The 22225-nt window shown below is 40.4% G+C and overlaps 3 protein-coding genes across 4 annotated transcripts; 2 read left to right on the forward strand and 1 right to left on the reverse strand.

Moving 5' to 3' along the window:
• The first annotated feature begins 911 nt into the window (after nt 1–911).
• Nucleotides 912–4487, forward strand: tmem50a (transmembrane protein 50A). 2 transcript variants are annotated; one of them, XM_029460949.1, is made up of 7 exons: nt 912–1068; nt 1554–1659; nt 2022–2134; nt 3041–3108; nt 3260–3352; nt 3639–3699; nt 3791–4487. In XM_029460949.1, exons 2-7 carry the CDS (start codon nt 1558–1560, stop codon nt 3834–3836), a joined length of 483 nt encoding a protein of 160 aa, XP_029316809.1. In that variant the 5' UTR covers nt 912–1068; nt 1554–1557; the 3' UTR covers nt 3837–4487. The 2 variants fall into 2 exon arrangements, with proteins under 2 accessions (XP_029316809.1, XP_029316810.1); XM_029460950.1 differs by lacking the exon at nt 912–1068 and adding an exon at nt 1122–1270.
• A 15-nt stretch (nt 4488–4502) lies between these two features.
• rhd (Rh blood group, D antigen) lies at nt 4503–8019 on the reverse strand. The gene is made up of 10 exons (XM_029460948.1): nt 7794–8019; nt 7092–7278; nt 6508–6658; nt 6243–6390; nt 5920–6092; nt 5646–5783; nt 5444–5571; nt 5289–5368; nt 4863–4936; nt 4503–4669 (listed from the first exon to the last, which is right to left on the reverse strand). Exons 1-10 carry the CDS (start codon nt 7942–7944, stop codon nt 4643–4645), a joined length of 1257 nt encoding a protein of 418 aa, XP_029316808.1. The 5' UTR covers nt 7945–8019; the 3' UTR covers nt 4503–4642.
• A 1238-nt stretch (nt 8020–9257) lies between these two features.
• On the forward strand, nt 9258–21774 carry maco1b (macoilin 1b). Its single transcript, XM_029461436.1, is given in 12 exon segments — nt 9258–9681; nt 11055–11196; nt 12428–12554; nt 13643–13766; nt 14464–14642; nt 15257–15824; nt 17323–17481; nt 17781–17847; nt 17849–17964; nt 18085–18205; nt 18959–19133; nt 19581–21774. Coding segments are annotated over 12 exon segments (2163 nt in total). The 5' UTR covers nt 9258–9601; the 3' UTR covers nt 19886–21774.
• The last annotated feature ends 451 nt before the right edge of the window (nt 21775–22225 follow it).

Below are 22225 nucleotides of genomic sequence, written 5' to 3' on the forward strand. Positions count from 1 at the left end.
TGTAAGAGTCTGCAGCATGTGTGGAGGCCCCATGTGACTCACACATGATGTCCCAGGCCCAAGTCTCACAGCAAATGGCTTCAAGAAAATCTACTGGTCATTTTAACAAATTATAACACATCTAAGAAAATGTTGATTGTTTCTAGAAAGTTCTCTGAGATAACCAAAGTTTAAAATGTCCTCCCTTTTGTTAAAACCCCCCCCGCATATTTTTAACAAGTAGGCACATTTAGCTGCTTTGCACCCACACCACTAAACCACAGATAAAGCACAAATGAACCTCTATGCAAATAAATAAATTAACATAAATACATCAGTCCTCTCTCATATGTATTATAAAACTGTTTTTGTGAATTATATTGAAGTTGTTACTGTTTTGTTTATTTGCTAAAATATGAGTTAATTTAGTTACAAAGTGACTCTTGTATTTTCAGGATCGAGGTCCAGCTAGTGCTGAAAGTCTGCATTAATTTAAGTGAATGTGAAAGTATATACGGTCACAACAAAATGCTCATTCACAGTGCTTCCTTCAAGAACTGGTGCTAAACTCGTACTTACCGTACGTAACTGGTGTGTGGCAAATTTCTCTGGAAATAATGGAAAATAATAACTCGGAAGTCGGCTTTTATAGTTTAGGGAGTAACACTATATGTGTAACATAGGTAACACATGGATGTAGTACTTTTACGGGAGCGACTGTATTGCACTAAAGAAAATGCCCGATGTTGTTTTCGAGTTCATCACTTTTTAGTATGAATTAGTTGCGAGGTGATACTACCAACTCCCTTGCACTCATTTATACATCACATCTTTTTCAAGTTAATTAACGTTTTAATGTCCCTACATACCAAATCTGCCCTAGGCGTAGCCTGTTAAACTACTTTTGTAATGGTCCATTGGCTTGTTGCGCAAATTCCCATGTTATCCACAACACCTGAATGCACCAATATCAACAGCGTCTCTGATCAAATGGGTGTGTATGAACTGCGCATGTGCATGACCGAGCTAAATCAGAAGCAAAAGTCGGGTTTATACAGGGGGTTCTCATCAGAAACACGGAAATAAAAGGTAAGAATTCCTTTGAAAATGACATTGCAACAAATTAATGGTGTTGGGGTGTGTGTTTTAGCTCGGTACTACCGTTGTCGTTTGAGTTATGCTATTATTTTTTTAGCAACTTCGTAGCAAGAAGAAACCTTCAAGGAAATGTTTGCTAGTGCCAAAGCTATGAACAAAAGAATCCCACGACACAGCCCTGTTTTAATCCACTGTATGAATACACTTAATGTTGTTACAACTTTAAAGTGGATACATAGACCGTCTTGTTGTCGAATAGATTACCTAGTTTAAGTGTAAATATAGTTGGTGCTTGGTATATAAGCCAGGGAGTTTAGCATCATCCTGAGTAACGTACAGCGATTGCACTAAAACATTGTTTTTCAGAGTTCGGTTTTTAGGGGAACTGAATTTGGCTGTTATAGCCTATACAACAGACATTTGTGATCACGAGATGACTGAGTATTTCTATAAAGCTTTTTGATGTTCTTTTCCAGAGTCATGTCAGGGTTTCTGGACGGAATCCGGTGCGGAGACTGCGAGTGCAATGTGGACTGGGGAGAAAGAAGAAACTCCATCGCATCTGTAGCTGCTGGAGTTTTGGTATTTCAGTTTCTTAATTACGGGCAGATAGACTAGCTACAGAAGTCAAATGTAGGCCCTTACTGTTTTGTGTTCGCAACTGGTTACTATTGATTAGTTTATGCAGAGCCGTAGATTCCTCTTTTAAATGACCAGGGTGCCGATTTATTATTATTATTATTAATAATAATAATAATAATAAACTTTATTTGTATAGCACATTTCATACAAGAATTGCAGCCCAAAGTACTTCACAGCAAAAACATAAAAAAATGTACAAAGTTAGACAGAATAAGTAGGCTACAGGAAATAGGGAATTATTACACATTTCCTGACACTTGTCATTAAAGTCTTCAGGCTAACTGTGGATCTTGTTGTTGCAGTTCTTCACTGGTTGGTGGATCATCATCGATGCAGCAGTGAAATATCCTGACGAGGGACAGTTTCATCATGCCTATCACACTTGTGGAGTGATCGCTACAGTGGCCTTTCTCATGTAAGATATACTCTACAGACAGTTTCTGTCACACAAAATTCACCCAAAAATCCAAAATACATACTTTGTCTCTTACCTATTGTCCTATGTATCGATTTAGATTGTTTAAGTGTGAGTTGCAGAGTGTTTGAGATATCAACTGTAGAGACGTCGGCCTTCTCTCCAATATAATGGAATTAGATGGCACTCGGCTTGTGTTGCTCAAAGCACCAAAATAATACATTTGAAAAACTCAGCAACAGCAATTTCTCTTTGCAGAATTCATGACCCGGTTACTCAAGATAATCCACAGACCTTGTTGTGAGCAGTTATATGTAGGAACTATTTTCTTTCAGCCGAGGAGGACTCCATTATTGTTTACATCACGTGCTGTGCCGAGCACAAGCCTCGAGTAAAGTGAGCAGATGCACACTTTCTTCTGCCGGAGATACGATTGGTGGGTGTAGTTCGGTAGAAAGGAAATAGTTCCTACATGAATCTGCTCACAACAACGTCTGTGGATTACCTTGAGTAAATTTCTGCAAAGAGACATTTCTGTTGACTTTTTCAAATATATTCTTTTGGTGCTTTGAGCATCACAAGCCGAGTGCCGCCTAATTTCATTATATTAGAGAGAAGGCAGGCATTTCTACGGCCGATATCTCCAACACTCTGCAACTCACACCCAAAAAAATACATATTTGATTTTTGGGTGAACTGTTCCTTCTTTCACCAACTAAACAATCTCCATGACAACCTAGCAACCCAGCTCCTTAGATGCTGCACATCTTACAATCCAAGGGGCAGGCATGCTTATTGTATCCAATTATTACCATGGGATCTGTCAACATAAGCAGTCAGGTACGGGTAACTTGCTAATGAGCTTCTGATATGTTTGTAATTGTCTTTCTCATCTGACCTATTTAGGATAAATGCTGTTTCAAACGGTCAAGTGAGAGGAGACAGCTACAGTGAAGGCTGCATTGGACAGACAGGTGTGTTCTGACGATGGCTTCTTCACTTGATATTTGGATACTGTCAAATCTGGCTTCTACAGTACTCAGACTGTTTCCTTGTAATACCATCACAACATGCATGCAGTAAAAACACCCCCAGTAACGCGCCCTTTCTTATCTCTGTTTGCAGGCGCTCGAGTGTGGCTCTTCATTGGCTTCATGCTAGCCTTTGGCTCCCTCATCGCCTCTATGTGGATCCTGTTTGGAGGATTTGTAGTGCCTCGTAAGTCCGGTTTTTCTTGCAACTTGTACCGACTGTTCAGGAATCTGTTTTGGAGTGTGACGTTGAGATGCGTTTTACAGTGTTAAGCAATTCGGAAGTGTTTTTTGTTTTTTTTAATTGCAGAGAAGCCAGTATGATGCAGAAACGTAATATAGATATGCTGTATGTTGGACAGTCCAATCATGAACAAGTCTTCATTTACTAAATGTGGCACTGTATCAAATTTATAAATGTGGCTTCCTTTTTGTTTGTTTTTTTAAACCCGTAAATCTGTTGTCTCTTGCAGAAAAGCCTGTCGTGTACCCCGGTATTGCCATTTTCTTCCAAAATGCGTTCATTTTCTTTGGGTAAGTTAATGGTCGCTTGCTCCAAACCACTTCAGCACTGGTATTTTGTGGGAATATTTTTCTTACGCTCTCTTCCTGTCTTCTGATTCAGGGGCTTGGTCTTCAAGTTTGGACGTACAGAGGATCTGTGGCAGTAATGGACTCTGTGTCTCCATGTCCACTGTTTATACACTCTGCTTTCTATATTGTATGAGACAATATGCTTTAGTAGTTATTTACTTTTTTAGCTTTCAAATTAACATGTTTAATTTATATTGTTTGCTGTATAATGGTTAAATCATAACACATTTTTCAGAGGTTCCTTTTAAAGTTTTGAATATTTTCTGTGTATTTGCACTCAACTTTGTAGCCATGTTTGTTATAATGGTTTACAACTTGTGTATAACAAAATGTGTATTTTGGGAGCTTTACTTCTCTGAACTGTCCACATCTACTTTAGGTATTCTTACTCGTATAACATACTTTTAATTTGAACAGTCTTTTAAGTGGAAACAGCATAAATTATTATGGTACAACATATCATTGAGGGTGATGCTTCATTATACTGTACACATTAACTGAATGTAACCATATGGGGTTGTTTGTATTTTTGCAGTCGTCTGGATTTATTGTTGACGTTTGAGAAGCTCACACTGCTGACATGAAGCTGACAAAGGTTTCTCAACTGCAATATGTGGAGATTTGTATTTGATTGCAACACTCACCCATCTGCTTGTATAACATCCAAACCACGAGGTCAGTTTCTGACGATCATGGCAGCATTAAACGGCAACATACTGCGCAGTAAATGAGTCTTGCATTCATGCATTTTCTACTTTTCTTTTTTTATCCTGGTCTTGCACACATAAAAACATTTAACCACTCTGCATGAAAGCAAGAACACAAAAGTATGAACACCAAAAATAGTTTGTACTTCCAGGATCAGACTTCTTTCTTTATCTTCTTACTTTTGTACTGCAAGATGGGGAAACTGCAAAAAAATATTTTGTATAATATAAATGTTTATGAATTACCGTTTTTTAATTTCATGGCACAACACAAAATAATACCAAGTTCATTACTGTTTAGTGTCATTAGCAATAATTTAAAAAACACTCAGTGCAGATATAGAATTATCTTCAGCGAGATATTTGTTGTCAGAAGATAAAGTCTTGATTGCCTACCTCCCAGAAAGCCTGATCATCAAAACATTTCTTGTCTTGAGGCGGCCTCCAGAAGTTCCACTTGAGTAGGAGTCCTTTATACCGTGACACATAAAAGTTATCAAACTTACAAATCGACAATAGTAGAAAAATAACCTGCAACTATTTTGATAATCCATTATTTGTAAAAAAAAATATTGTTTCATTATTTTCTGACATTTCATTAACCAAAATGATTCATCTAGAAAATAATCAATAACGAAAATATTGGTTAGTTGCAGCCCTAATGGAAAGCGTACTTGCATAATATGGGGTTGACGATATATGTTGAGTCAAATTTCACTGTTGACATTCTGTTGCGACTAAATAATTAAAAATGGACCTTCTGTCTTCCAGTATGATCGTGCCAGACTGTTGATAGAGTAAACTACTAGAGAGAAGACTTACCTGTAATGAGTCCCATGCACAGACTTGAAGTGATGGTGATGAGGATAGTACAAATGTGAAATACAGCAAAGCGGACTGCCCTAGGAAACGAAGGAGCAATTACACAGGGTTTCACACCTTTTGTGTGTGTTGCAATGAAATCATTGTGTTCTTACTTTGTGTGATCATCACAGTCTCTAATCTGTAGGAGGAGATGTGCTAGCCATCCCAGTAGACCAGGGAGTCCGTGTGTGCTCAGGACAGCGCAGGTGTCGTGGCAATGAAATGCAAACAGCATGTGGGTCTGGAAAATAAGAGTTTATGATGAGTTGTGATTTATAGATTATTTACTCTACGTGTCCATGTTGTGATCAAAACCTTGAGATATCGGAATCCAACGGTGGACACAACAGCAGCCGTGAATCCGATTGTCATTGCTTCCCATGGCTGATGAACCACTGGCATGGAAACCCCAACTGCAACACTACCAGCAAGCATGCAAGACTGCATTTGGATCTGAGAGAGGAGTGATGTAAGGTCATATTAAGAGCACTGATTGATTAGATTTAGGTAAAGGTCATTGTGCTCCAGCAAATAATGACTGTTCATGAAAGAGCATAATGTTGTGTTCACATATCAAGTGTAAGAATACCAGGTTGAATTTCCCCTTGGGGCTGGAGAGCACAGACACAGCAGTTGCTGTTACAGCACTGACAGCCAGGGCCAGGTAGGTGCTGAGCACGGCCTCCAGCCTCCTGCCAGGAGTACGGTTATCCACGAGGATTGAATTAAAACTGGGCCAAAACATCCAGAGAAACACAGTCCCTGGAGAACAGAGGATTCACATTCTGCTTTAACATAATGGATGGTTTCAAATGCATGGTTTGAACTTAAATCTCCAGTTGAATAGCTAGCCAACTTGCTTTACCATCCTACACAACCCTATCTAGCAGTAACATCAGAAAAGCACCTTACCCAATACGGAGAATAATCCTGTTTTGCGGCTAAATTTCTCTTTTTCAAATTGCTGCTTGGATCCTTTCCGGTACAGGATCCAGGTCAACGTGAGCCCAAAGAAGGCCCCAAAGATGTGAAGCAGCATGATGCTGTTCAGAGGCTGGACCTAGAATTAGAAAACATGATTAGAAGCACATGTCTTTGTACTGCATGTACATGATGTGAGATATACTTGGTGTATACTGCTGTAAGGGTGAAATTCAGGATTAAAAGTGTTTTATACCTTCAGCAAAGTCTGGAGGAGCCATTCATTCAGGACAAACCCTGACACCTCCAGCAGGGCGATGATGATGAGGTGGACAGGGTTGGTCTTCCCCAGCACGACTCCTATTGAAATGAGGGCAGAGGCTGCGCACATCTCGGCAACAACTAAGCTATATTAAAGAGGACATATCATGCTCATTTTCAGATTCATACTTGTGTGTCAGGTTTCTACTAGAACTTATTTGCATGATTTAATGTTCAAAAAGCACGTTATGTGAAAGGGGAGCCAAAACTGAACGGCTGAATTAGTTTTTTCTGACCGAGGCAGCCCACAGAAAACTAACTGGGTTGTCTTATTTCACTGTGGGACTCCAGATACCCACGAGTTTGTGCACAAGCACTTTTATTATAATGTGTCTCCTTTAAAACATTATAAACATTGATTTATTAGAACTGTGAAATATGTATATTAGGTTTGTAATATTTTCAGAATTGTGTTTTTGATTAATAGATTTATGTTCAATTAAGTGCCATTTTCTTTTTCCTACACATGTGTGACACCAAATTTGAGTGAGAAAATGACTCTCTTATTCGATGACCTACCTTCTCAAATCAATCCGGATCTTTCCTCTGTGATACCAGGACTCTATTCCATTGAGTATGATAGCCCATTGGGTGGCCATGACAGCCACAAGGAGGTTGAACCCAGAGCCACTGAAACTATACCGCATTAGAAATGTGTAGGAGAAACCAAAACCTAGAATCACCATCACGTTCACATCCTGGAACTCTGCAAGAGAAAAGAAGTATCAAGCTTTAAAAACTGCCAGAGACCTGAATCACTAAACAGTCGACTCTAAAATGTGACAAGACAAAAACATCTAGGAAAGAACATGTAGCCTAACTATGAGTCTTAAGATATGTTTAATTTATATGTGCTTGCTAAATGTATTTAACAAGCACAAACTTTAGTTGTATTTATGTAATTTGTAAGTGTTGTTGTTCTAACAACAAAGTGAAATGAACCTGTCCTTTCTTAGTGTATACAACGCAGTCACTTCTACTGCGTTTCAGTGTACAGCCTACTTTTCAGGAGACGACCTCAGATCATCTGCTACTAACTGTAAGCTCTTATCACTGCCCAACAGTAATGACTGCAGCCCTTCCCCATACTCCTGGATTCTAGTATGTAACTTCATTTAGCGTTTTAATGAACCAAAATGAATTAGCTTAAAATAGACTATTTTTCATTGATTGCTGATTTTCCATTGTCTCACCCACCACTCTTCCGAACTCACTACTTACCAGGGTAAAAGTCGCTGAAGGTAATCCCATGTACTTTTTCATTGCTTTCGATCTCAATGTAAAAGGCATATATGACAATGAACCCTATCTGCAGAAAAAGCAGCAAAGGTGCCAGACGGGAGCGCAGACTTGGTGCGTACTGAGGAGCCATTGGAGATGTTTCCTGCGCACTTCTCTTCCAACTGACCCACGTGTTGCCCCGACGCCTTGGACAGGGCGCAATCAAACCCCAAGCACATATTTTGTTTTTATCAGCTGCTGGCCAGAAAGAAAACGTCCTTCTTGACTAGCCATGAGAAAAACACTTTATTAATTTCAACCAAACAACAACAATGCCTCCCCTTAATACAAATTACAAAAGGATTTAGGTCATGAAAAATGTCTATGCAAATGTTGAATTGCATAGTTAAGTGAAGTCATTATAGCTTCTTTAAAATAAATACTGTTTTCAAGAAGAGGGACAGAACAAAATGCAGCATTATTAGCATATAATAGTACCACATTTAGAATTAATAGGCATAATGGCACCCTAAGAAAATTATTTTTTAAAATCCAATTATAGATTGCAGACCAAATATCAATGTTATGTGTTTTGTTGCTTAAAAACTATTATGGTCACTTCACTACAAGTATAAGTCCTGCATTCAAAAGTAGTAAAAGTAATGGCATCAAAATATACTTAAAGTACCAGAAGTAAAATAACTGCTTATGTGTAATGGCCCATTTCAGAATCATATATATTAAATGGAATTGGATTATGATTATTGATGCATTAATGTGTCTATCACAGCACATTTGACTTACTTTGTATATCGCTGCTGGATATCTTAACCTATAATTATATGTCAAAGATTATTTATTATTGATTGATATTTTGTAATAGCTAATAATGTGAAGTAGTAAGAAATAATTGCAGTGGAGTAATAATTACAATATTGGCTTCCAAAGTATACTGGTTTAAAATAGCATAAAATGAAAATACTCAGGTAAAGTACAAGTACCATTTATTTTAACTTAAGTATTCATTATATTCCACCACACTGGGTAAAGTTCATTACATTATAAGCAACAACAACAGAAACCCACATTGTGTTAGTCAAACACGCACCCGCGGACACAATGTGCACACATTTGAACCTAGTAACCAAACATAGATGGCATACAAGGCCTTGAGGCAAGTCTCTCAATGAACCTCACACACAAAGGACCTGGTATAAATAACCCCCGTGTGTTGGAATGGGTGTTTTTGTGTCTCGCACAAAGGGAATTTTGTCTCAAAGATTGCATATTTTCTGCTCATAATAAACCGAAGGCAAACACCTCCATGAAAACAAAACCCGCCTCCTTGATCAGTTCATTGGTCAATCAGCGATGCCCGATTAGTCCACAAAGTTCTGATTGGTTAAACGGGGAGACGTCCCACACACAGCGTCCCTCTCCTCCTCGCGCTTCCCTGCTGTCTTTGGCGGAGGAGAACTGAGCGACCAGGCCACGGTGCAACGTAAATGGCTCATCTCTGGATCCGTCAAAGAGAGAAGGCTCGGTGCTTAGAGTCATTGGATATGCCAGCCGTCTGACAAGTTGACATACGTAAAGCACAGCGCGGTTTGGACTTATTGAGTCTGCGCTAACAGAAAAAGAGGAGGTTCCCGAATAGAGTCCTTTATTTATTTCTTTGTGTCCAGTGGGGAAAAATAATAACAGCGACATATACCACAGGCACTTCATTTATTATCTTTGTCCGTATACTCAAGAAAACTGGATAAGATTACAGTGGTTACTCGAAGGCCAAAGCCAAGGGGAGGAGGATGAAGCGGCGCAATGCGGACTGCAGCAAACTCCGACGGCCGTTAAAACGGAACCGAATCACTGAGGGTATATACGGCAGGTAACTTATATGAAGCCTGACGAAGGGGTCCTCATCGCGACAATAATGGGGGGGCTGATGCTTGCGGCTTGATAGCTGCTGAATGTTGAACTTCCCTAACGTTAACATAGATATCAATGAACTGCCACTGCTAGCTAGCTTATTAACCACTGGTGATAGCGTAGTGTATGCTAGTGCTATGTTTTCGTTCTGCATTAGCAGGTAACGTTAGCTGTTAAGCTAGCCGTAGCGCTAGGCCCCAACACAGCATGTTTAAACCATGTCGCAAGGTGTCTTTCACAGCAGCGTTACTATTTTGTAATAAATTGTAGTGGATTTCTGGACACTAATTAAACAACCCAGACCATATGCCGTCAGTTGTCATCTGCTTGCCGCGTCTAAATTAGCCGTTTCCCTAAGGCTGACCTATGTTAGCTAGCACAACAGTAGCTTTGGCTATTCATTTCTAACTTCACCACAAGCGCCTTACTTATCAAGTAATAACGTAACATATCATGTTAACATTAACTGTACACACGAGTTGATAAGACTGCAGTCAGTTTGACGTCTGGAGACCTTGTGCTGCACTATTCAGACAACTTTAAAGTTGCTTAGTTTTCCTTTCCACCTGACAGGTCCTACCTCTGTGTGACTTCCTATGTATCTGACAAACCAAACATTAAAGGCCACTAGTTACACACGTGGCGTCTGGACCTAAAGATGTAGGGCAGTTCTTGAATTATTGAGCAGGTGCCCCATCACAAAACAGTTATCCTTTGAGATCAAAGTACACCCCTACTGTGTTACTTTTTGGGTCTTATCAACAATGTCAACAATATCAACTGTGCTCAAATATTTCTATTTTATTTTATCGACATGAATTGTGGCACTAACCAGCAACCATCTATAACATTCTGTGTGTATACGTTATCTCCACAACACCTTGAGAAATTGTTATAATGTAGTTTGGCACTGTTGCCATGTCCAAATGTTCAAAGCAGCATCACATAAGAACATGTTGAAGAGCTGATTTTAAACCTCTTCCAGAATGTTTTACAAATCCCTTAAATGTCTGCACGTGTTGTATATATGACGAGTTGCATTTTATAACGTGAGCAGCTCAGAATAAGTGCATTACACACAGGCATTTCATCTGACAAACATCAGCAATAGGCTCCAGACATCTTACACTTGATTCACACACACACACACCCACACACACATACACTTACAACAGGTGGAATCTCTTTTGATGTATTACTTCATGATGATTTGCCATACATTGACTGTAAGGGGGAAATGCCACATTGTCAATATATAAAACTCTTGAATGTTATAGTGTATTTGTGTTCCAAAACATCTTGTGTCATCCAGTTTTTCTTCTCATGTTTTAGTACCTTCCTGTACCTGAAGTTCCTGGTGGTGTGGGCACTAGTGCTACTGGCAGACTTTGTATTGGAGTTCAGGTTTGAGTACCTCTGGCCGTTCTGGCTCTTCATCCGGAGTGTGTACGACTCCTTTAGATACCAGGGGCTGGTGAGTAGTTATGTCCTTATACTTTATTTTGATTGCATAGAGGTGAAGAAAGAGCATAGCCATCTTTGCACCCTTTTTGTTGTTCACTATTCACCACTAAACTTTGAGATGTTGCACTAAAATAAGCAAGTACAGACGTGCTAAAATGATGGACTTGTATTATCATCCTGTTCTGATTTTCCCATTTTAGATGTTGAGTTTTGAATGTTTTCAGCACCATAGCGCTGCTGTCACAGTCGCTGCATTTACATGTGAAATTAAGTAACCCGGTTATTGTTGCCTTTCTGCAGTAACTTGATTTCTTAATGTCATGTGAACAATAAGCAGTTAACAGTAACCAGATGGCAGTGTGTAGTGAAAGGAAAGATTAGTACACATAGTGATGCATCTTTGTATCCATAGTAATTAAATCCAAAATAAGACTAAACTAAAACTAAAAAGTCTAAATACGGCAATTCATACAACTAAAATGTTATTTAAAAAAATGTGTCTCTCAAACTACAAGAACCTGTTGTATCACACTATTGTCTGTCGAAGTGCTTGCCTTTGACCTAAGTACAAACAACTTGATGCTGTAGCATTATTTATCAGTTATAAACTTTAAGATCAGCTTTCATTCAAAGATGTCTTAACTGATTTCTCCTAATAATCTGGTTTTTTGAATGCATGTAAACCAAAAAAAAAGAAATCAGGTATTCACTTGGTTAGCAAGAAAAAAGTGATAGATGGTGGCAGATAGATCTGATCAGGCTTGCCGGTCATTAGTCTAATTCATCTAACTCATCTAAATTCTGTATGCTAATGTTAATCTAGCATAGTTTTATTTTGCCGTGGTTCCATGATTGATTCTTGACACCTTGATCGCATTGACATGCATCGTGTAGGTGTGTGTTTGTTGGTGTATCTGTGTCTGTCTCACAGAAATGCAGAAAATGTAATATTCGCATAAACATGTGTGGTATAGTTCAACTATGAAATTTAGAGTTTAATCACCCAGAACAAGATCACTCCAATTATAAGGGATAAAATATGGCAGCCAACCATTCTGTAAACTGGCTTCTAACTTCTTAATGCTGGTTGTTCGCCTGGAAAGATGACCTTTTTCTTTCTTAAGGGAATGTTTAATCTTTGTTGTGTGAACGTTTTGAGCATGAATTACTAAGAAACAACCTACATGTTTCTTTACTGCATGTGTTGCTGTTATCACAACCACCTCTTCTCTCCCCAACAGGCCTTCTCAGTATTCTTTGTGTGTGTGGCGTTTACCTCGGACATCATTTGCCTCCTCTTCATCCCAGTGCAATGGCTATTCTTTGCTGCTAGTACCTATGTGTGGGTGCAGTATGTTTGGCACACAGGTAAGGCCCTCCGATGTGTACAGGTGTCTTGATATTTGTTGACTTAAAAACAGCATATGAGAAATTGGCCAATGGCAGCTATTGAAACATTATTCTCATTTGTCTGTACATGAGTTCTGTTCAACGATTCAAACGAAAGAAGCTTTCTGTGTATGCACACGATGGACTATCAAGATAAATAATAATTTGAAGTCATAGACCACACAAATTCTTAGAACTTGTATTATTTTGTGTTGTTCTTTCACTTAGTGCTTCATAGGGAAAGCAGGTGGGAAAAGTTCCCATGCACATTGTGTTATCTTATTTACAAATAGTCGGTTTATGCTTCTTAGAATTTTGCATGGTGTGTAAGTGAGCTGTATTCTGTGAATTAGTTGTCAGTCTGATTTAGCGGTATCCCCCTGTGTTGACCGAAGGCCAGGTGTCGGATGGAAATCCTAGTGCCAGTTGAGGGAGGGAGAAACACAAGAGTCGTCCCCTGTTGCTTTCTGAGCCCTCCAACTTAACGCACCAGTGACCTTCACTGTAGGAGTATAAATATCTCCTAACACTCCACAGCCTGGTGGTAAAAGTGTCTTGCAGCTTATTGCAGCCAAGGAGACAATGGGTAGTGTGTATCCTGTCCAGCCCCTGTGTTCAGTGATGATGGTGTCAATAAAGACCTATGTAGATCAGGAGAAGCTGATGGTTTGTATAGAACGATGTTCTAGCTGTTGTGACCGTGTGAGAGGGAGAAGGACAGGTCTGTGTTCATCAAGTTTTTACTCTCTTGACAACATTTTGGTTAGATGCTGTTTAATCAGATGCTCTTAAAACGCAGAAATATCTGAACAAATCTGAAGTATATTTTATAACAAGCAGGATTTACAAGATGAGATCAAGAGCACAGTAGGGACTCTCACAGCAGGGGGACGACAGAGTCCATAAAGACTGCAAATATCCATATTCTAAACTGTTTGGGACAGTCAAATTGGTTGGCACATCCTCTAGTCAGCAGTGTTATTACTCATTGCTATGGACACAATTCAGGTGGTACTCGTAGTTCAATGCCCATTTATATCTTTTCCTGCTTTGTGTTTTTTTTTCAGAGAGAGGTGTGTGTCTGCCCACCGTGTCTCTATGGATACTCTTCGTGTACATAGAGGCAGCCATCAGATTCAAAGACCTGAAGAACTTCCACGTGGACTTGTGTCGTCCTTTTGCTGCACACTGGTGAGCCACCGTTGTGTTTTAACTATGTGAAACGTTGATCCTGACAGACGTGCGTTGACTGAAAGGCATGTCTAGGTTTATTGCAGAATATGTCAGCATGATGGAGAGAAATTATGTGAACACAGCATTATATCAGCTTAACTTTACACAGCTTCATTCATTGCTTCACACTACATGAAGTCAATAATGTCCCATGACTGGTTATGTGGTGGGCTCTTTTGTGCTTCCGTTTTGCTCATTTTCATGAGAAATCAGTTCAAGGCTGAGTTCAAGTAGCAACTATAACAACACGTTTATATTTGCACTTGTTGCAACTGCTGCACAGCAATTTCCCTTTTGATAAATAATGTTGTTTCTCTTATCTTTTAGTCTAGAGACATTGTTTGCACCACAACACATGTTTGCCATATTGTTTTCTGTGTTTGTTAAACAGGTCTGAGGTTATCTGACTGTTAACTACAGTGTAGGGTTGTAAGAGTGGTCTGCAACTTTATTCTATGGGGCCCCCACAAGCTTCAAGCTGTGTTAACCTATATTGTGCTGTGAAGTTGAGCTGTTACCATACTAAATATATACAATTATAATATATATCATTTAAGTGCATTATTGTAGCAGTGTTTCCTTGATTAAATCCGTACTTTGTGATATTGACCCAAGAGTAGACTTATGAGTGTACTTCTTGTGCCCGTCTCTGTAGCATTGGCTACCCAGTGGTAACGCTGGGCTTCGGCTTCAAGAGCTATGTAAGCTATAAGATGCGCCTCCGGAAGCAGAAGGAGGTGCAGAAGGAAAACGAGTTTTACATGCAGCTCCTACAGCAGGCTCTGCCTCCAGAGCAACAGATGCTTCAGAGGCAAGAGCGAGAAGCAGAAGAAGGTAAGATTCAAAGACTCATGCATGTCCATACGTACTGTGTCTGCACACATGAAGCACCTGGTTCAGGAAATCTGAGGCTCACCTACACCATCTACTACGACTGAACAATAAAATGAATGAGACTTGTGAAAAATCATCTTGCACGCTGCCGTGAGTCGGTGATGACGCATCTATGGATTTGGTAGTTGAATAATCTGCCAGTCAAAGTTGCGTCAGTCAGGAGTATTGACAAAGATGGCAGATAGCCACCAGAAAGTTATGAGAAAAAAGACAATGACTGTATATCTTGTTGAGTTTGACATACACACACACACACACATCCAGTCCAGTGGTACTGTGAAGCTCACATCTCGAGCCGCGAGCCTTCTCTCCGGGCGGCCGGGCCTTTAAAGCCGACTTAGTGCCTTTCACTCCGCATTGCAGCCACAGAGGACATGCGCCTGCAAGGGCCAGGCCACCTGTTAAGAAGTAAAAAAAGTTTTGGTTCATATATAGTCTCAGACATGAAGAATTACACACAGGACTCTTTTAAGATGAAGTCTCGTGGAAGTTGTCAAATATAATATATATATATTTCATACGTATCCCCTTCACTTCCCTCTGTATTCATACAGCAGCAGCAGCAGCTAAAGGAATATCTGAAGTGGACACACCTCCAGTGTCACAGAATGGCGCTCCAGCCAATAAAAAGACATCGGCACCACTGCCAGAGTTAGAGTATAGAGAAAAAGGGAAAGAGGGAAAAGGCGGTGGGGATGCTAAAAAGCAGCACAACAGCAACAGCATCCTGCCATCATCAGTGGACTCTAAACACCAAGAGATGGAGTATATGGAGAACCATATGAACAACAAGAGACTGACCACAGAGCTGGGCAGCACAGAGAACCTGTTGCTTAAAGAGGACAACAATTCCTCCTGCTCCTCCTCATCATCCTCCTCCTCCAAAAACTACAAAAATGCTAGCAGCAATGCTGCGATGGTCAACTCCTCGCCCCGCGGCCATAGTGCCACCAACGGCAGCGTACCCTCCGCTGCACCATCATCCTCCTCCTCCTCCACGGGGAAGAACGAAAAGAAGCACAAGTTAGCAGTGGGGAAGGGGACGTCGGGTGGCTCCCACAGGGATCCCACAGACAACTGTATCCCCAACAACCAGCTGAGCAAGCCAGAAGCACTCATTAGGTAAGATGCACACAGATATATTCTTCACGACGTATACTCAATAAGACTGTACTAACAAACTTTACGGACAAAAACATTGTGGTCACATTTTATGAAATGAATTATTTCAGCTCGTCTTGTGTTTCGGTAATTTCTTCCACTGTCACATGTGTTGAGGCTCGGGATGTCCTGGTGACATGTGTTCCCTTGATACTGATACCAAGGCCAATTTCTATCTTGTTTTTTCTGCTCACAGCCACACTTAAAGCTGACCTACATCTCATTTTGTAGTCTAGATGTTTTATAGCTTAAGAGCTCTGAATTAAAATAAAAATATAGCCTGAATCACAGCTGACCTTTGATGGCTTCCTATAATGTTGTCCAGGGTCCTATATCCCTTTTGGTATTTTGTATAATATCTCAAGCGTCAGTGTGGCTCTGATGTGGCAGACATCTTTGCACAGGATTTGGACAACTTCTCATCTCCAGCATGAACAGAGTACTAAAGTTGAAAGCTTTTCATCTAATGGCAGTCATTTCAAAGCATGGTATGTTTTCTTCAGTTACATTTTGACAGCTTGTGCACCTGGAGCAAACAAATGATCGTGTTCAACGGATCAAACAAAAAATATCGGCCCTTTTCTGATCAGCTTGTAACTTCCTTAGTTGAGAAATCATATTGTAAGCAGATGGTCATTAAGAGGGGCTCTCGCTTGTGTGATTTAATTGGGATGAGAGTGTTGAAAAATGTAATTTCACTCAAATGTTTGCATTCTTTTGCACACAACATAGAATGTTGATTTAATGACGACATGTTTTTTACGGTTGTCTTTTCTCCGGTGTAAAGGTGGGTTTAGTGTAGGGTTGATCATTTAAAATGTCAAAGAAAATATGCATAATGTGCAGAGTCTGATTGTTTTAGTGCCTCCCCTGCGTGAATAATATCATTTCGTCAGTGGTTTAATCTTTGCAATGTGGATTTCTGTTGCTGATTTTTGTTGGTGACAGATAAACCAACATACATTTATACCAATATCTGTAACATCAAATTCTATTTAAATGTCTTGGCTTGTTTTAATCATGAATGTCAGACTTTGGAGGACATTGACAAGGATTGATGATATTCTGTCCTCCATGTAAGACATACAAATGGGAATAAAACTTTGTTCACACACTTTCAATTCAGAATGAAGGCTATTACCATTTACTCAAAGACATAAAGTTAATGTGTAGTTTTTGTAGTTACACTGTGTTTTTGACTCATGTAGGACTTCATTTTATTTATACGTCAGTATAGATAAAATATGAACAGGCCTTGGCTGCAATAATAATTTAGGGACTGCTTTTCTGAGGCAACTGTTTGCTACCGGGGGTCTGTGTATAATTCATACCTGGATTTATGCATCTATAAATACGGGTAATGATGTACACAACATATATAAGTCATGTTGAATATAAGCAGCCTGTCAATGTGTCTGTACTCTGTTCACTCTCCAACCTAACCCTACCCACGGGACAGATTGGAGCAGGATGTTAAGAAGTTGAAGGCAGACCTGCAGGCCAGCCGGCAGGTTGAGCAGGACCTGCGCAGCCAGATCGGCTCGCTGGGCAGCGCCGAACGCTCCATTCGCACTGAGCTGAGCCAACTGCGTCAGGAGAACGAGCTGCTGCAGAACAAGTGAGTGGGTCTACTATTCACGTGATCATTGTCGTGCGTCAGTATGTTTACCACTGTAGGAAAAGAGCAGTTGTCAGCAGAAAAATAATCACATTTCAACAGCTTTACATTCACAAAGTCATTTATAACTGACTTTCAAAAGAATGACAAGATGAGATTACAAATACCAAACAATTTGTATCGACTGCTCAAATAAACTCTATTCATGTGAAACAGTGATGCAAAGGTAACAAATCGTGATCCTGCCAACCTGGTTGTTAATGTGCTGTTCTATGATTTGTGTGTCTGTGCACTTGTAGGCTCCATAATGCTGTGCAGGCAAAGCAAAAGGACAAACAGGCTGTGGGCCAACTGGAGAAGAGGCTTCAAAGCAGAGCAGGAGGCTCGAGCCACCGCCGAGAAACAGCTCGCAGACGAAAAGAAGCGAAAGAAGTTAGAGGAAGCCACAGCAGCCAGAGCAGTAGCGCTAGCAGCAGCATCCAGGTAGGTGCACCTCTGACATTGGAAATGTAGTTTTCAATAACCATTTAACTCCTGACTTGTCGCTCGTTACGATCTGTTATTATCATAAATCCACTGCTTCTTTTGAACTCCATTTTTCAGAGGGGAGTGCACAGACACGCTGCGGCGGCGGATCACTGAACTAGAAACAGAGTGTAAGAAACTAACGATGGACATCAAGCTAAAGGAGGACCAGATCAGAGAGCTTGAGCTGAAAGTTCAGGTAAGGATTTTAAAATAAATGCAAGTATTTATAGAAACTTTAGTATTTATAGTCACAATCAAGTACAATTATCAAAGTTGTTCCAATGTAATTGTTTTGATGCATTTGTCTCTTTGTTCCATTGAGTCATGTGTAATGCTTTATGCCACATGCAGATTCATGAAAGTTTGGATTCCTGAAATGTGAACCTATCGGCGATACTATCCCAGTTCTGCTTTTGTCGGCGGACACAAATAACTTGCAATAGAACAGCTTCACAAAGTCAGAAGTGATGCAGCTGAAATGTGACATGTCCATGTAATACATGATGGAGCATTTCTTGATGCTCTGTCCCCAGAACTAGCTAATGCCAGGGCGCACAAGTCAAGTTCTATAACTTATACCTTTTCTCACACATTTTCTGAAACTCATTCATGGTAATTCACGGTATTACTGTTTACATTAGGCAGTACAGTAGAAGTCGAGCCAGCAGTCAGCTATGGGTTGTGACACTGCACCATATAGACTTTAGAGGAGCCAGCCAACATTATGTTAAGAGAATTATTTTAGTTTACAATAATATCCACAGCACTGTAGTGCTAACAGGTGGGATTTTTAAACTCTGTTGTTTGACTCACTGCAGTGATGCATACTTGCCTCAAGCACTTTTCTTCCGATTTAATTTAGATTCTAGGTCAAGGTTTGGCTCTCTGTTTGTTCTTCATGCAGTACAACCAGTGTGCTAAACTGTATCTCTTCTCCTCCATCTCTCAGGAGCTTCATAAATATAAGGAGAATGAAAAAGACACAGAGGTGCTGATGTCGGCACTGTCAGCCATGCAGGACAAGACCCAGCACCTGGAGAACAGTCTGAGTGCAGAGACCAGGATTAAACTGGACCTCTTCTCTGCGCTGGGAGACGCCAAGAGACAGCTGGAGATTGCACAAGGTCAGTCTGATGTCCATTAACAATGTCCATATTAACGTACACACGATACTGGGGTTTGGTCAATTTCTGGTTTTGCCAGTCCGGTGTACTGAACAGGCCTCCGTCACTATGACATGTTCTGGCAAATTAAAAAGAAGCATACCTCAGCAACCTGTTGCGACGGCGCCAACGTGGATCCAACGTGATTAACATAATATTGTGTTCGTTTATAAACGGACTAACGGAGCAGCGAGTGTCTGAGAGGCGGTTCACTGCTGAGCAACCGGCAACATGAAGGAGATAAAAGTTATGGGCGGCTAGTGGTAAGATTTGGTATGCTGGTCTGGTGTTTGGCTTAATATCAAACCATTTAGAATTCTTTTACACCGGTGAAACCTGACACTTGGACGGTGAGCATATTCTCAAAGTTGCCTTGTTTTGGACTGACCTGTTGATGTCTGATTTCAGGTCAGATTCCTGCAGAAGGACCAGGAGATAAAAGATCTGAAGCAGAAGATAGCGGAAGTGATGGCCGTCATGCCCAGTATCTCCTACACGGCCGACACCAGCAGCATGACCCCCGTGGCCCCCCACTACTCCTCCAAGTTCATGGACACCAATCCCTCCGGCCTAGACCCCAACGCCTCCGTTTACCAGCCACTCAAAAAGTGAACGCTTCGTCCCGCCCCCTCTCCTGCCTCGATCCTCCCCATCATCTTTATTCTTCCTGCAGGCCCACCACCTTCCAATCTGCTCGGCATGTCTGCGGCTGAGAACGTTGTTTTTCTTGGGTTTTTATTTTTCTCCTCGCCAGGTCAAAAGGATGTTGTATCGTGTGACTGTACTTGTTGTAGTTAAAACAAAAGACAAAACAACTTTAAACGGACATCACATGTCAACCCAGTTTTTATTTTCTCTCAATTGTCTAGTGAAACCTCACAGAATCGGGTATGTATCTTCATCTCAAGGGGTGTTGCTCTCCCTTTCCCACCACTGCAACCACCTGCGACCAGTTACCTGCTCTTTGGTCCTGGGGCATAGCTGCTTCATTATTTTAGGTTGATTATTGCCTCCTAAAACTTTGAAAACAAAGTTCTCCTTTTATCATACAGCCTGACTTGTATCTCAATTTCTTTCTTTTTCACAAGGTAGTATGGCAACATCTGTACAACCAGAGGAATGTAGTGCGAAGTTGGCACAGACTCACCCCTGTTATGTTTAATTAATTTTTTTAAGACACTAAATTAACCCTGCTCTCAGCTGCTTTTGGGGTTTGGTGGTAACATTTTTTTAAATGTATTGTGCGGTTCTATTTGTTCATTCTTTAAGATTTCAAGTGTTGATTTCAACAAGTTGGAAGAGATCTTGTGTTATAAGATTAAACATGGACCATAACATTAAATGAACCCAAGCAGCTCGTGTGTGTGTGTGTGTGTGTGTGTGTGTGTGTGTGTGTGTGTGTGTGTGTGTGTGTGTGTGTGTGTGTGTGTGTGTGTGTGTGTGTGTGTGTGTTTCATCAGTTGTCACGATTACAGTGCCTTGAGTTGAGGACAGAGTGAGTTTGATGATGAGATCGATCCAACCCGTTCTGAATTAGTTGTAAAGCATCTGGCTAAGCTGGAAGAATTTGACCTACCCTCGTGAAGTGGGACACTCGACTGTCCACTCGAGGGCAGCGTTGTTCCTTATGTAAGTCACATTTAACTGATATATTGGACACCACCAAATTCATTGTACTCCTACTTGCCTATCGTCAGTATGATGACATGACGCCGGCCACCACAGAGTCTACTGCTTACAGGTGTCAGGCTCCTCACATGTTCCCTCACAGAAGTTTTTCTCTGCTGCTGTTAAACCCCCATATCCCTCGGTTTATCTGCTGCCCCCTCTGTTCTTTTTTTAATTTTAAAGTTGCACTGTGGAAAACACACGAAAGGGAAAACTCTAAAGATGAACTGTGCAATGTAAACAAAGCTTTGGAAATGCCAACTTAAATATAGCAGTTTAAATAATTGAATTGAACTAATCCTCCACTTCAGTTTGTGTGCCAAGACTGGGAATGCTTGTTTCTCTAGTAACGTGTTAAAGAATGTACTGCAAATACATTGGCTGACGTGTTTGTCAAAAATCCAGTTGAATATCACTTAATGGACGTTTCTGTTAAGCAGGTAGAGAAAGTGGTCACCTGTTTGTAGTAGACTGCGTAGTTAAAAGTAAGGGACTAGAAAGTCACATTTCTTTTTGTGAATGTTACAGTATTTGCAACGGTTGGGGAAGTGGCTGTTTTTAAAGCAGCTTTTCTTACTCCTGTTTCTGGTATTATTGTTATTTTCCTGCAGGGAGAAAATCGCTTGAGTCTGATGTGGTTTCGTCATCATTTGAAATGGTTATTGTTGTGCGTGTGGTTTTCACCTACTGTAAATGGAGATGCTTTTTCCCCCCGCTCAGATTGCATCATTAGCTTCATTAGCTCCTCGAAAACAAATGTTGTGAAAATGACAGTTTAGTCAGTTGTTTGGTCAACTGATTGTTGAAAGTGTTTTGTTTGTTTTTTGTTTTCTATGCCCACAGTCACTGCTCTGTTTCTCCCCAGGTCTGACCTTGGCTGTGCTCTCGCTCTGTGAGGTTTACAAGGAATAAACATTTTTTTCTTGCAAATTTACTTTTCTCTGCTTGCTGTTGTTGATTTTACTCATTAAGTTCAGTTTATGTGCTTTCTAAACTTTGTCATCGGGGTTAGTTCAGTTTTGGTGTGAGACTCTCAGAAAACCTGCTTTACAAAAGTTGTGGGGTTTAAAGGAAGTGGGAATTTAGGATGCAGGGGATCTGATAGAAGACTCTTGAGTTGCATTGTGGGAAATGTAGGATCCAGTGTTTTTAGAGCTTGAGTCTAGACACGTCAGGATATCTCAGCCTCTGGTGCTTCAATTGTGACCATTCTTTTATTTATCTCTTGCAAGTCCTTAAGCTTTATGGAAGTGCAATACTAAAATGCTGGAGTATCCCAGAACCCTAATTCATGTATGTCATCTGAAACCCTGTCGGTCCATCCATTTCTCTCGTTTTAAAATATTTGAAGGAAAATACAATTTATAATTTAATTGTATAGAGCT

This window comes from Cottoperca gobio, chromosome 22, assembly GCF_900634415.1.
Source record: "Cottoperca gobio chromosome 22, fCotGob3.1, whole genome shotgun sequence".
In the NCBI taxonomy this organism is placed as follows: domain Eukaryota; kingdom Metazoa; phylum Chordata; class Actinopteri; order Perciformes; family Bovichtidae; genus Cottoperca; species Cottoperca gobio.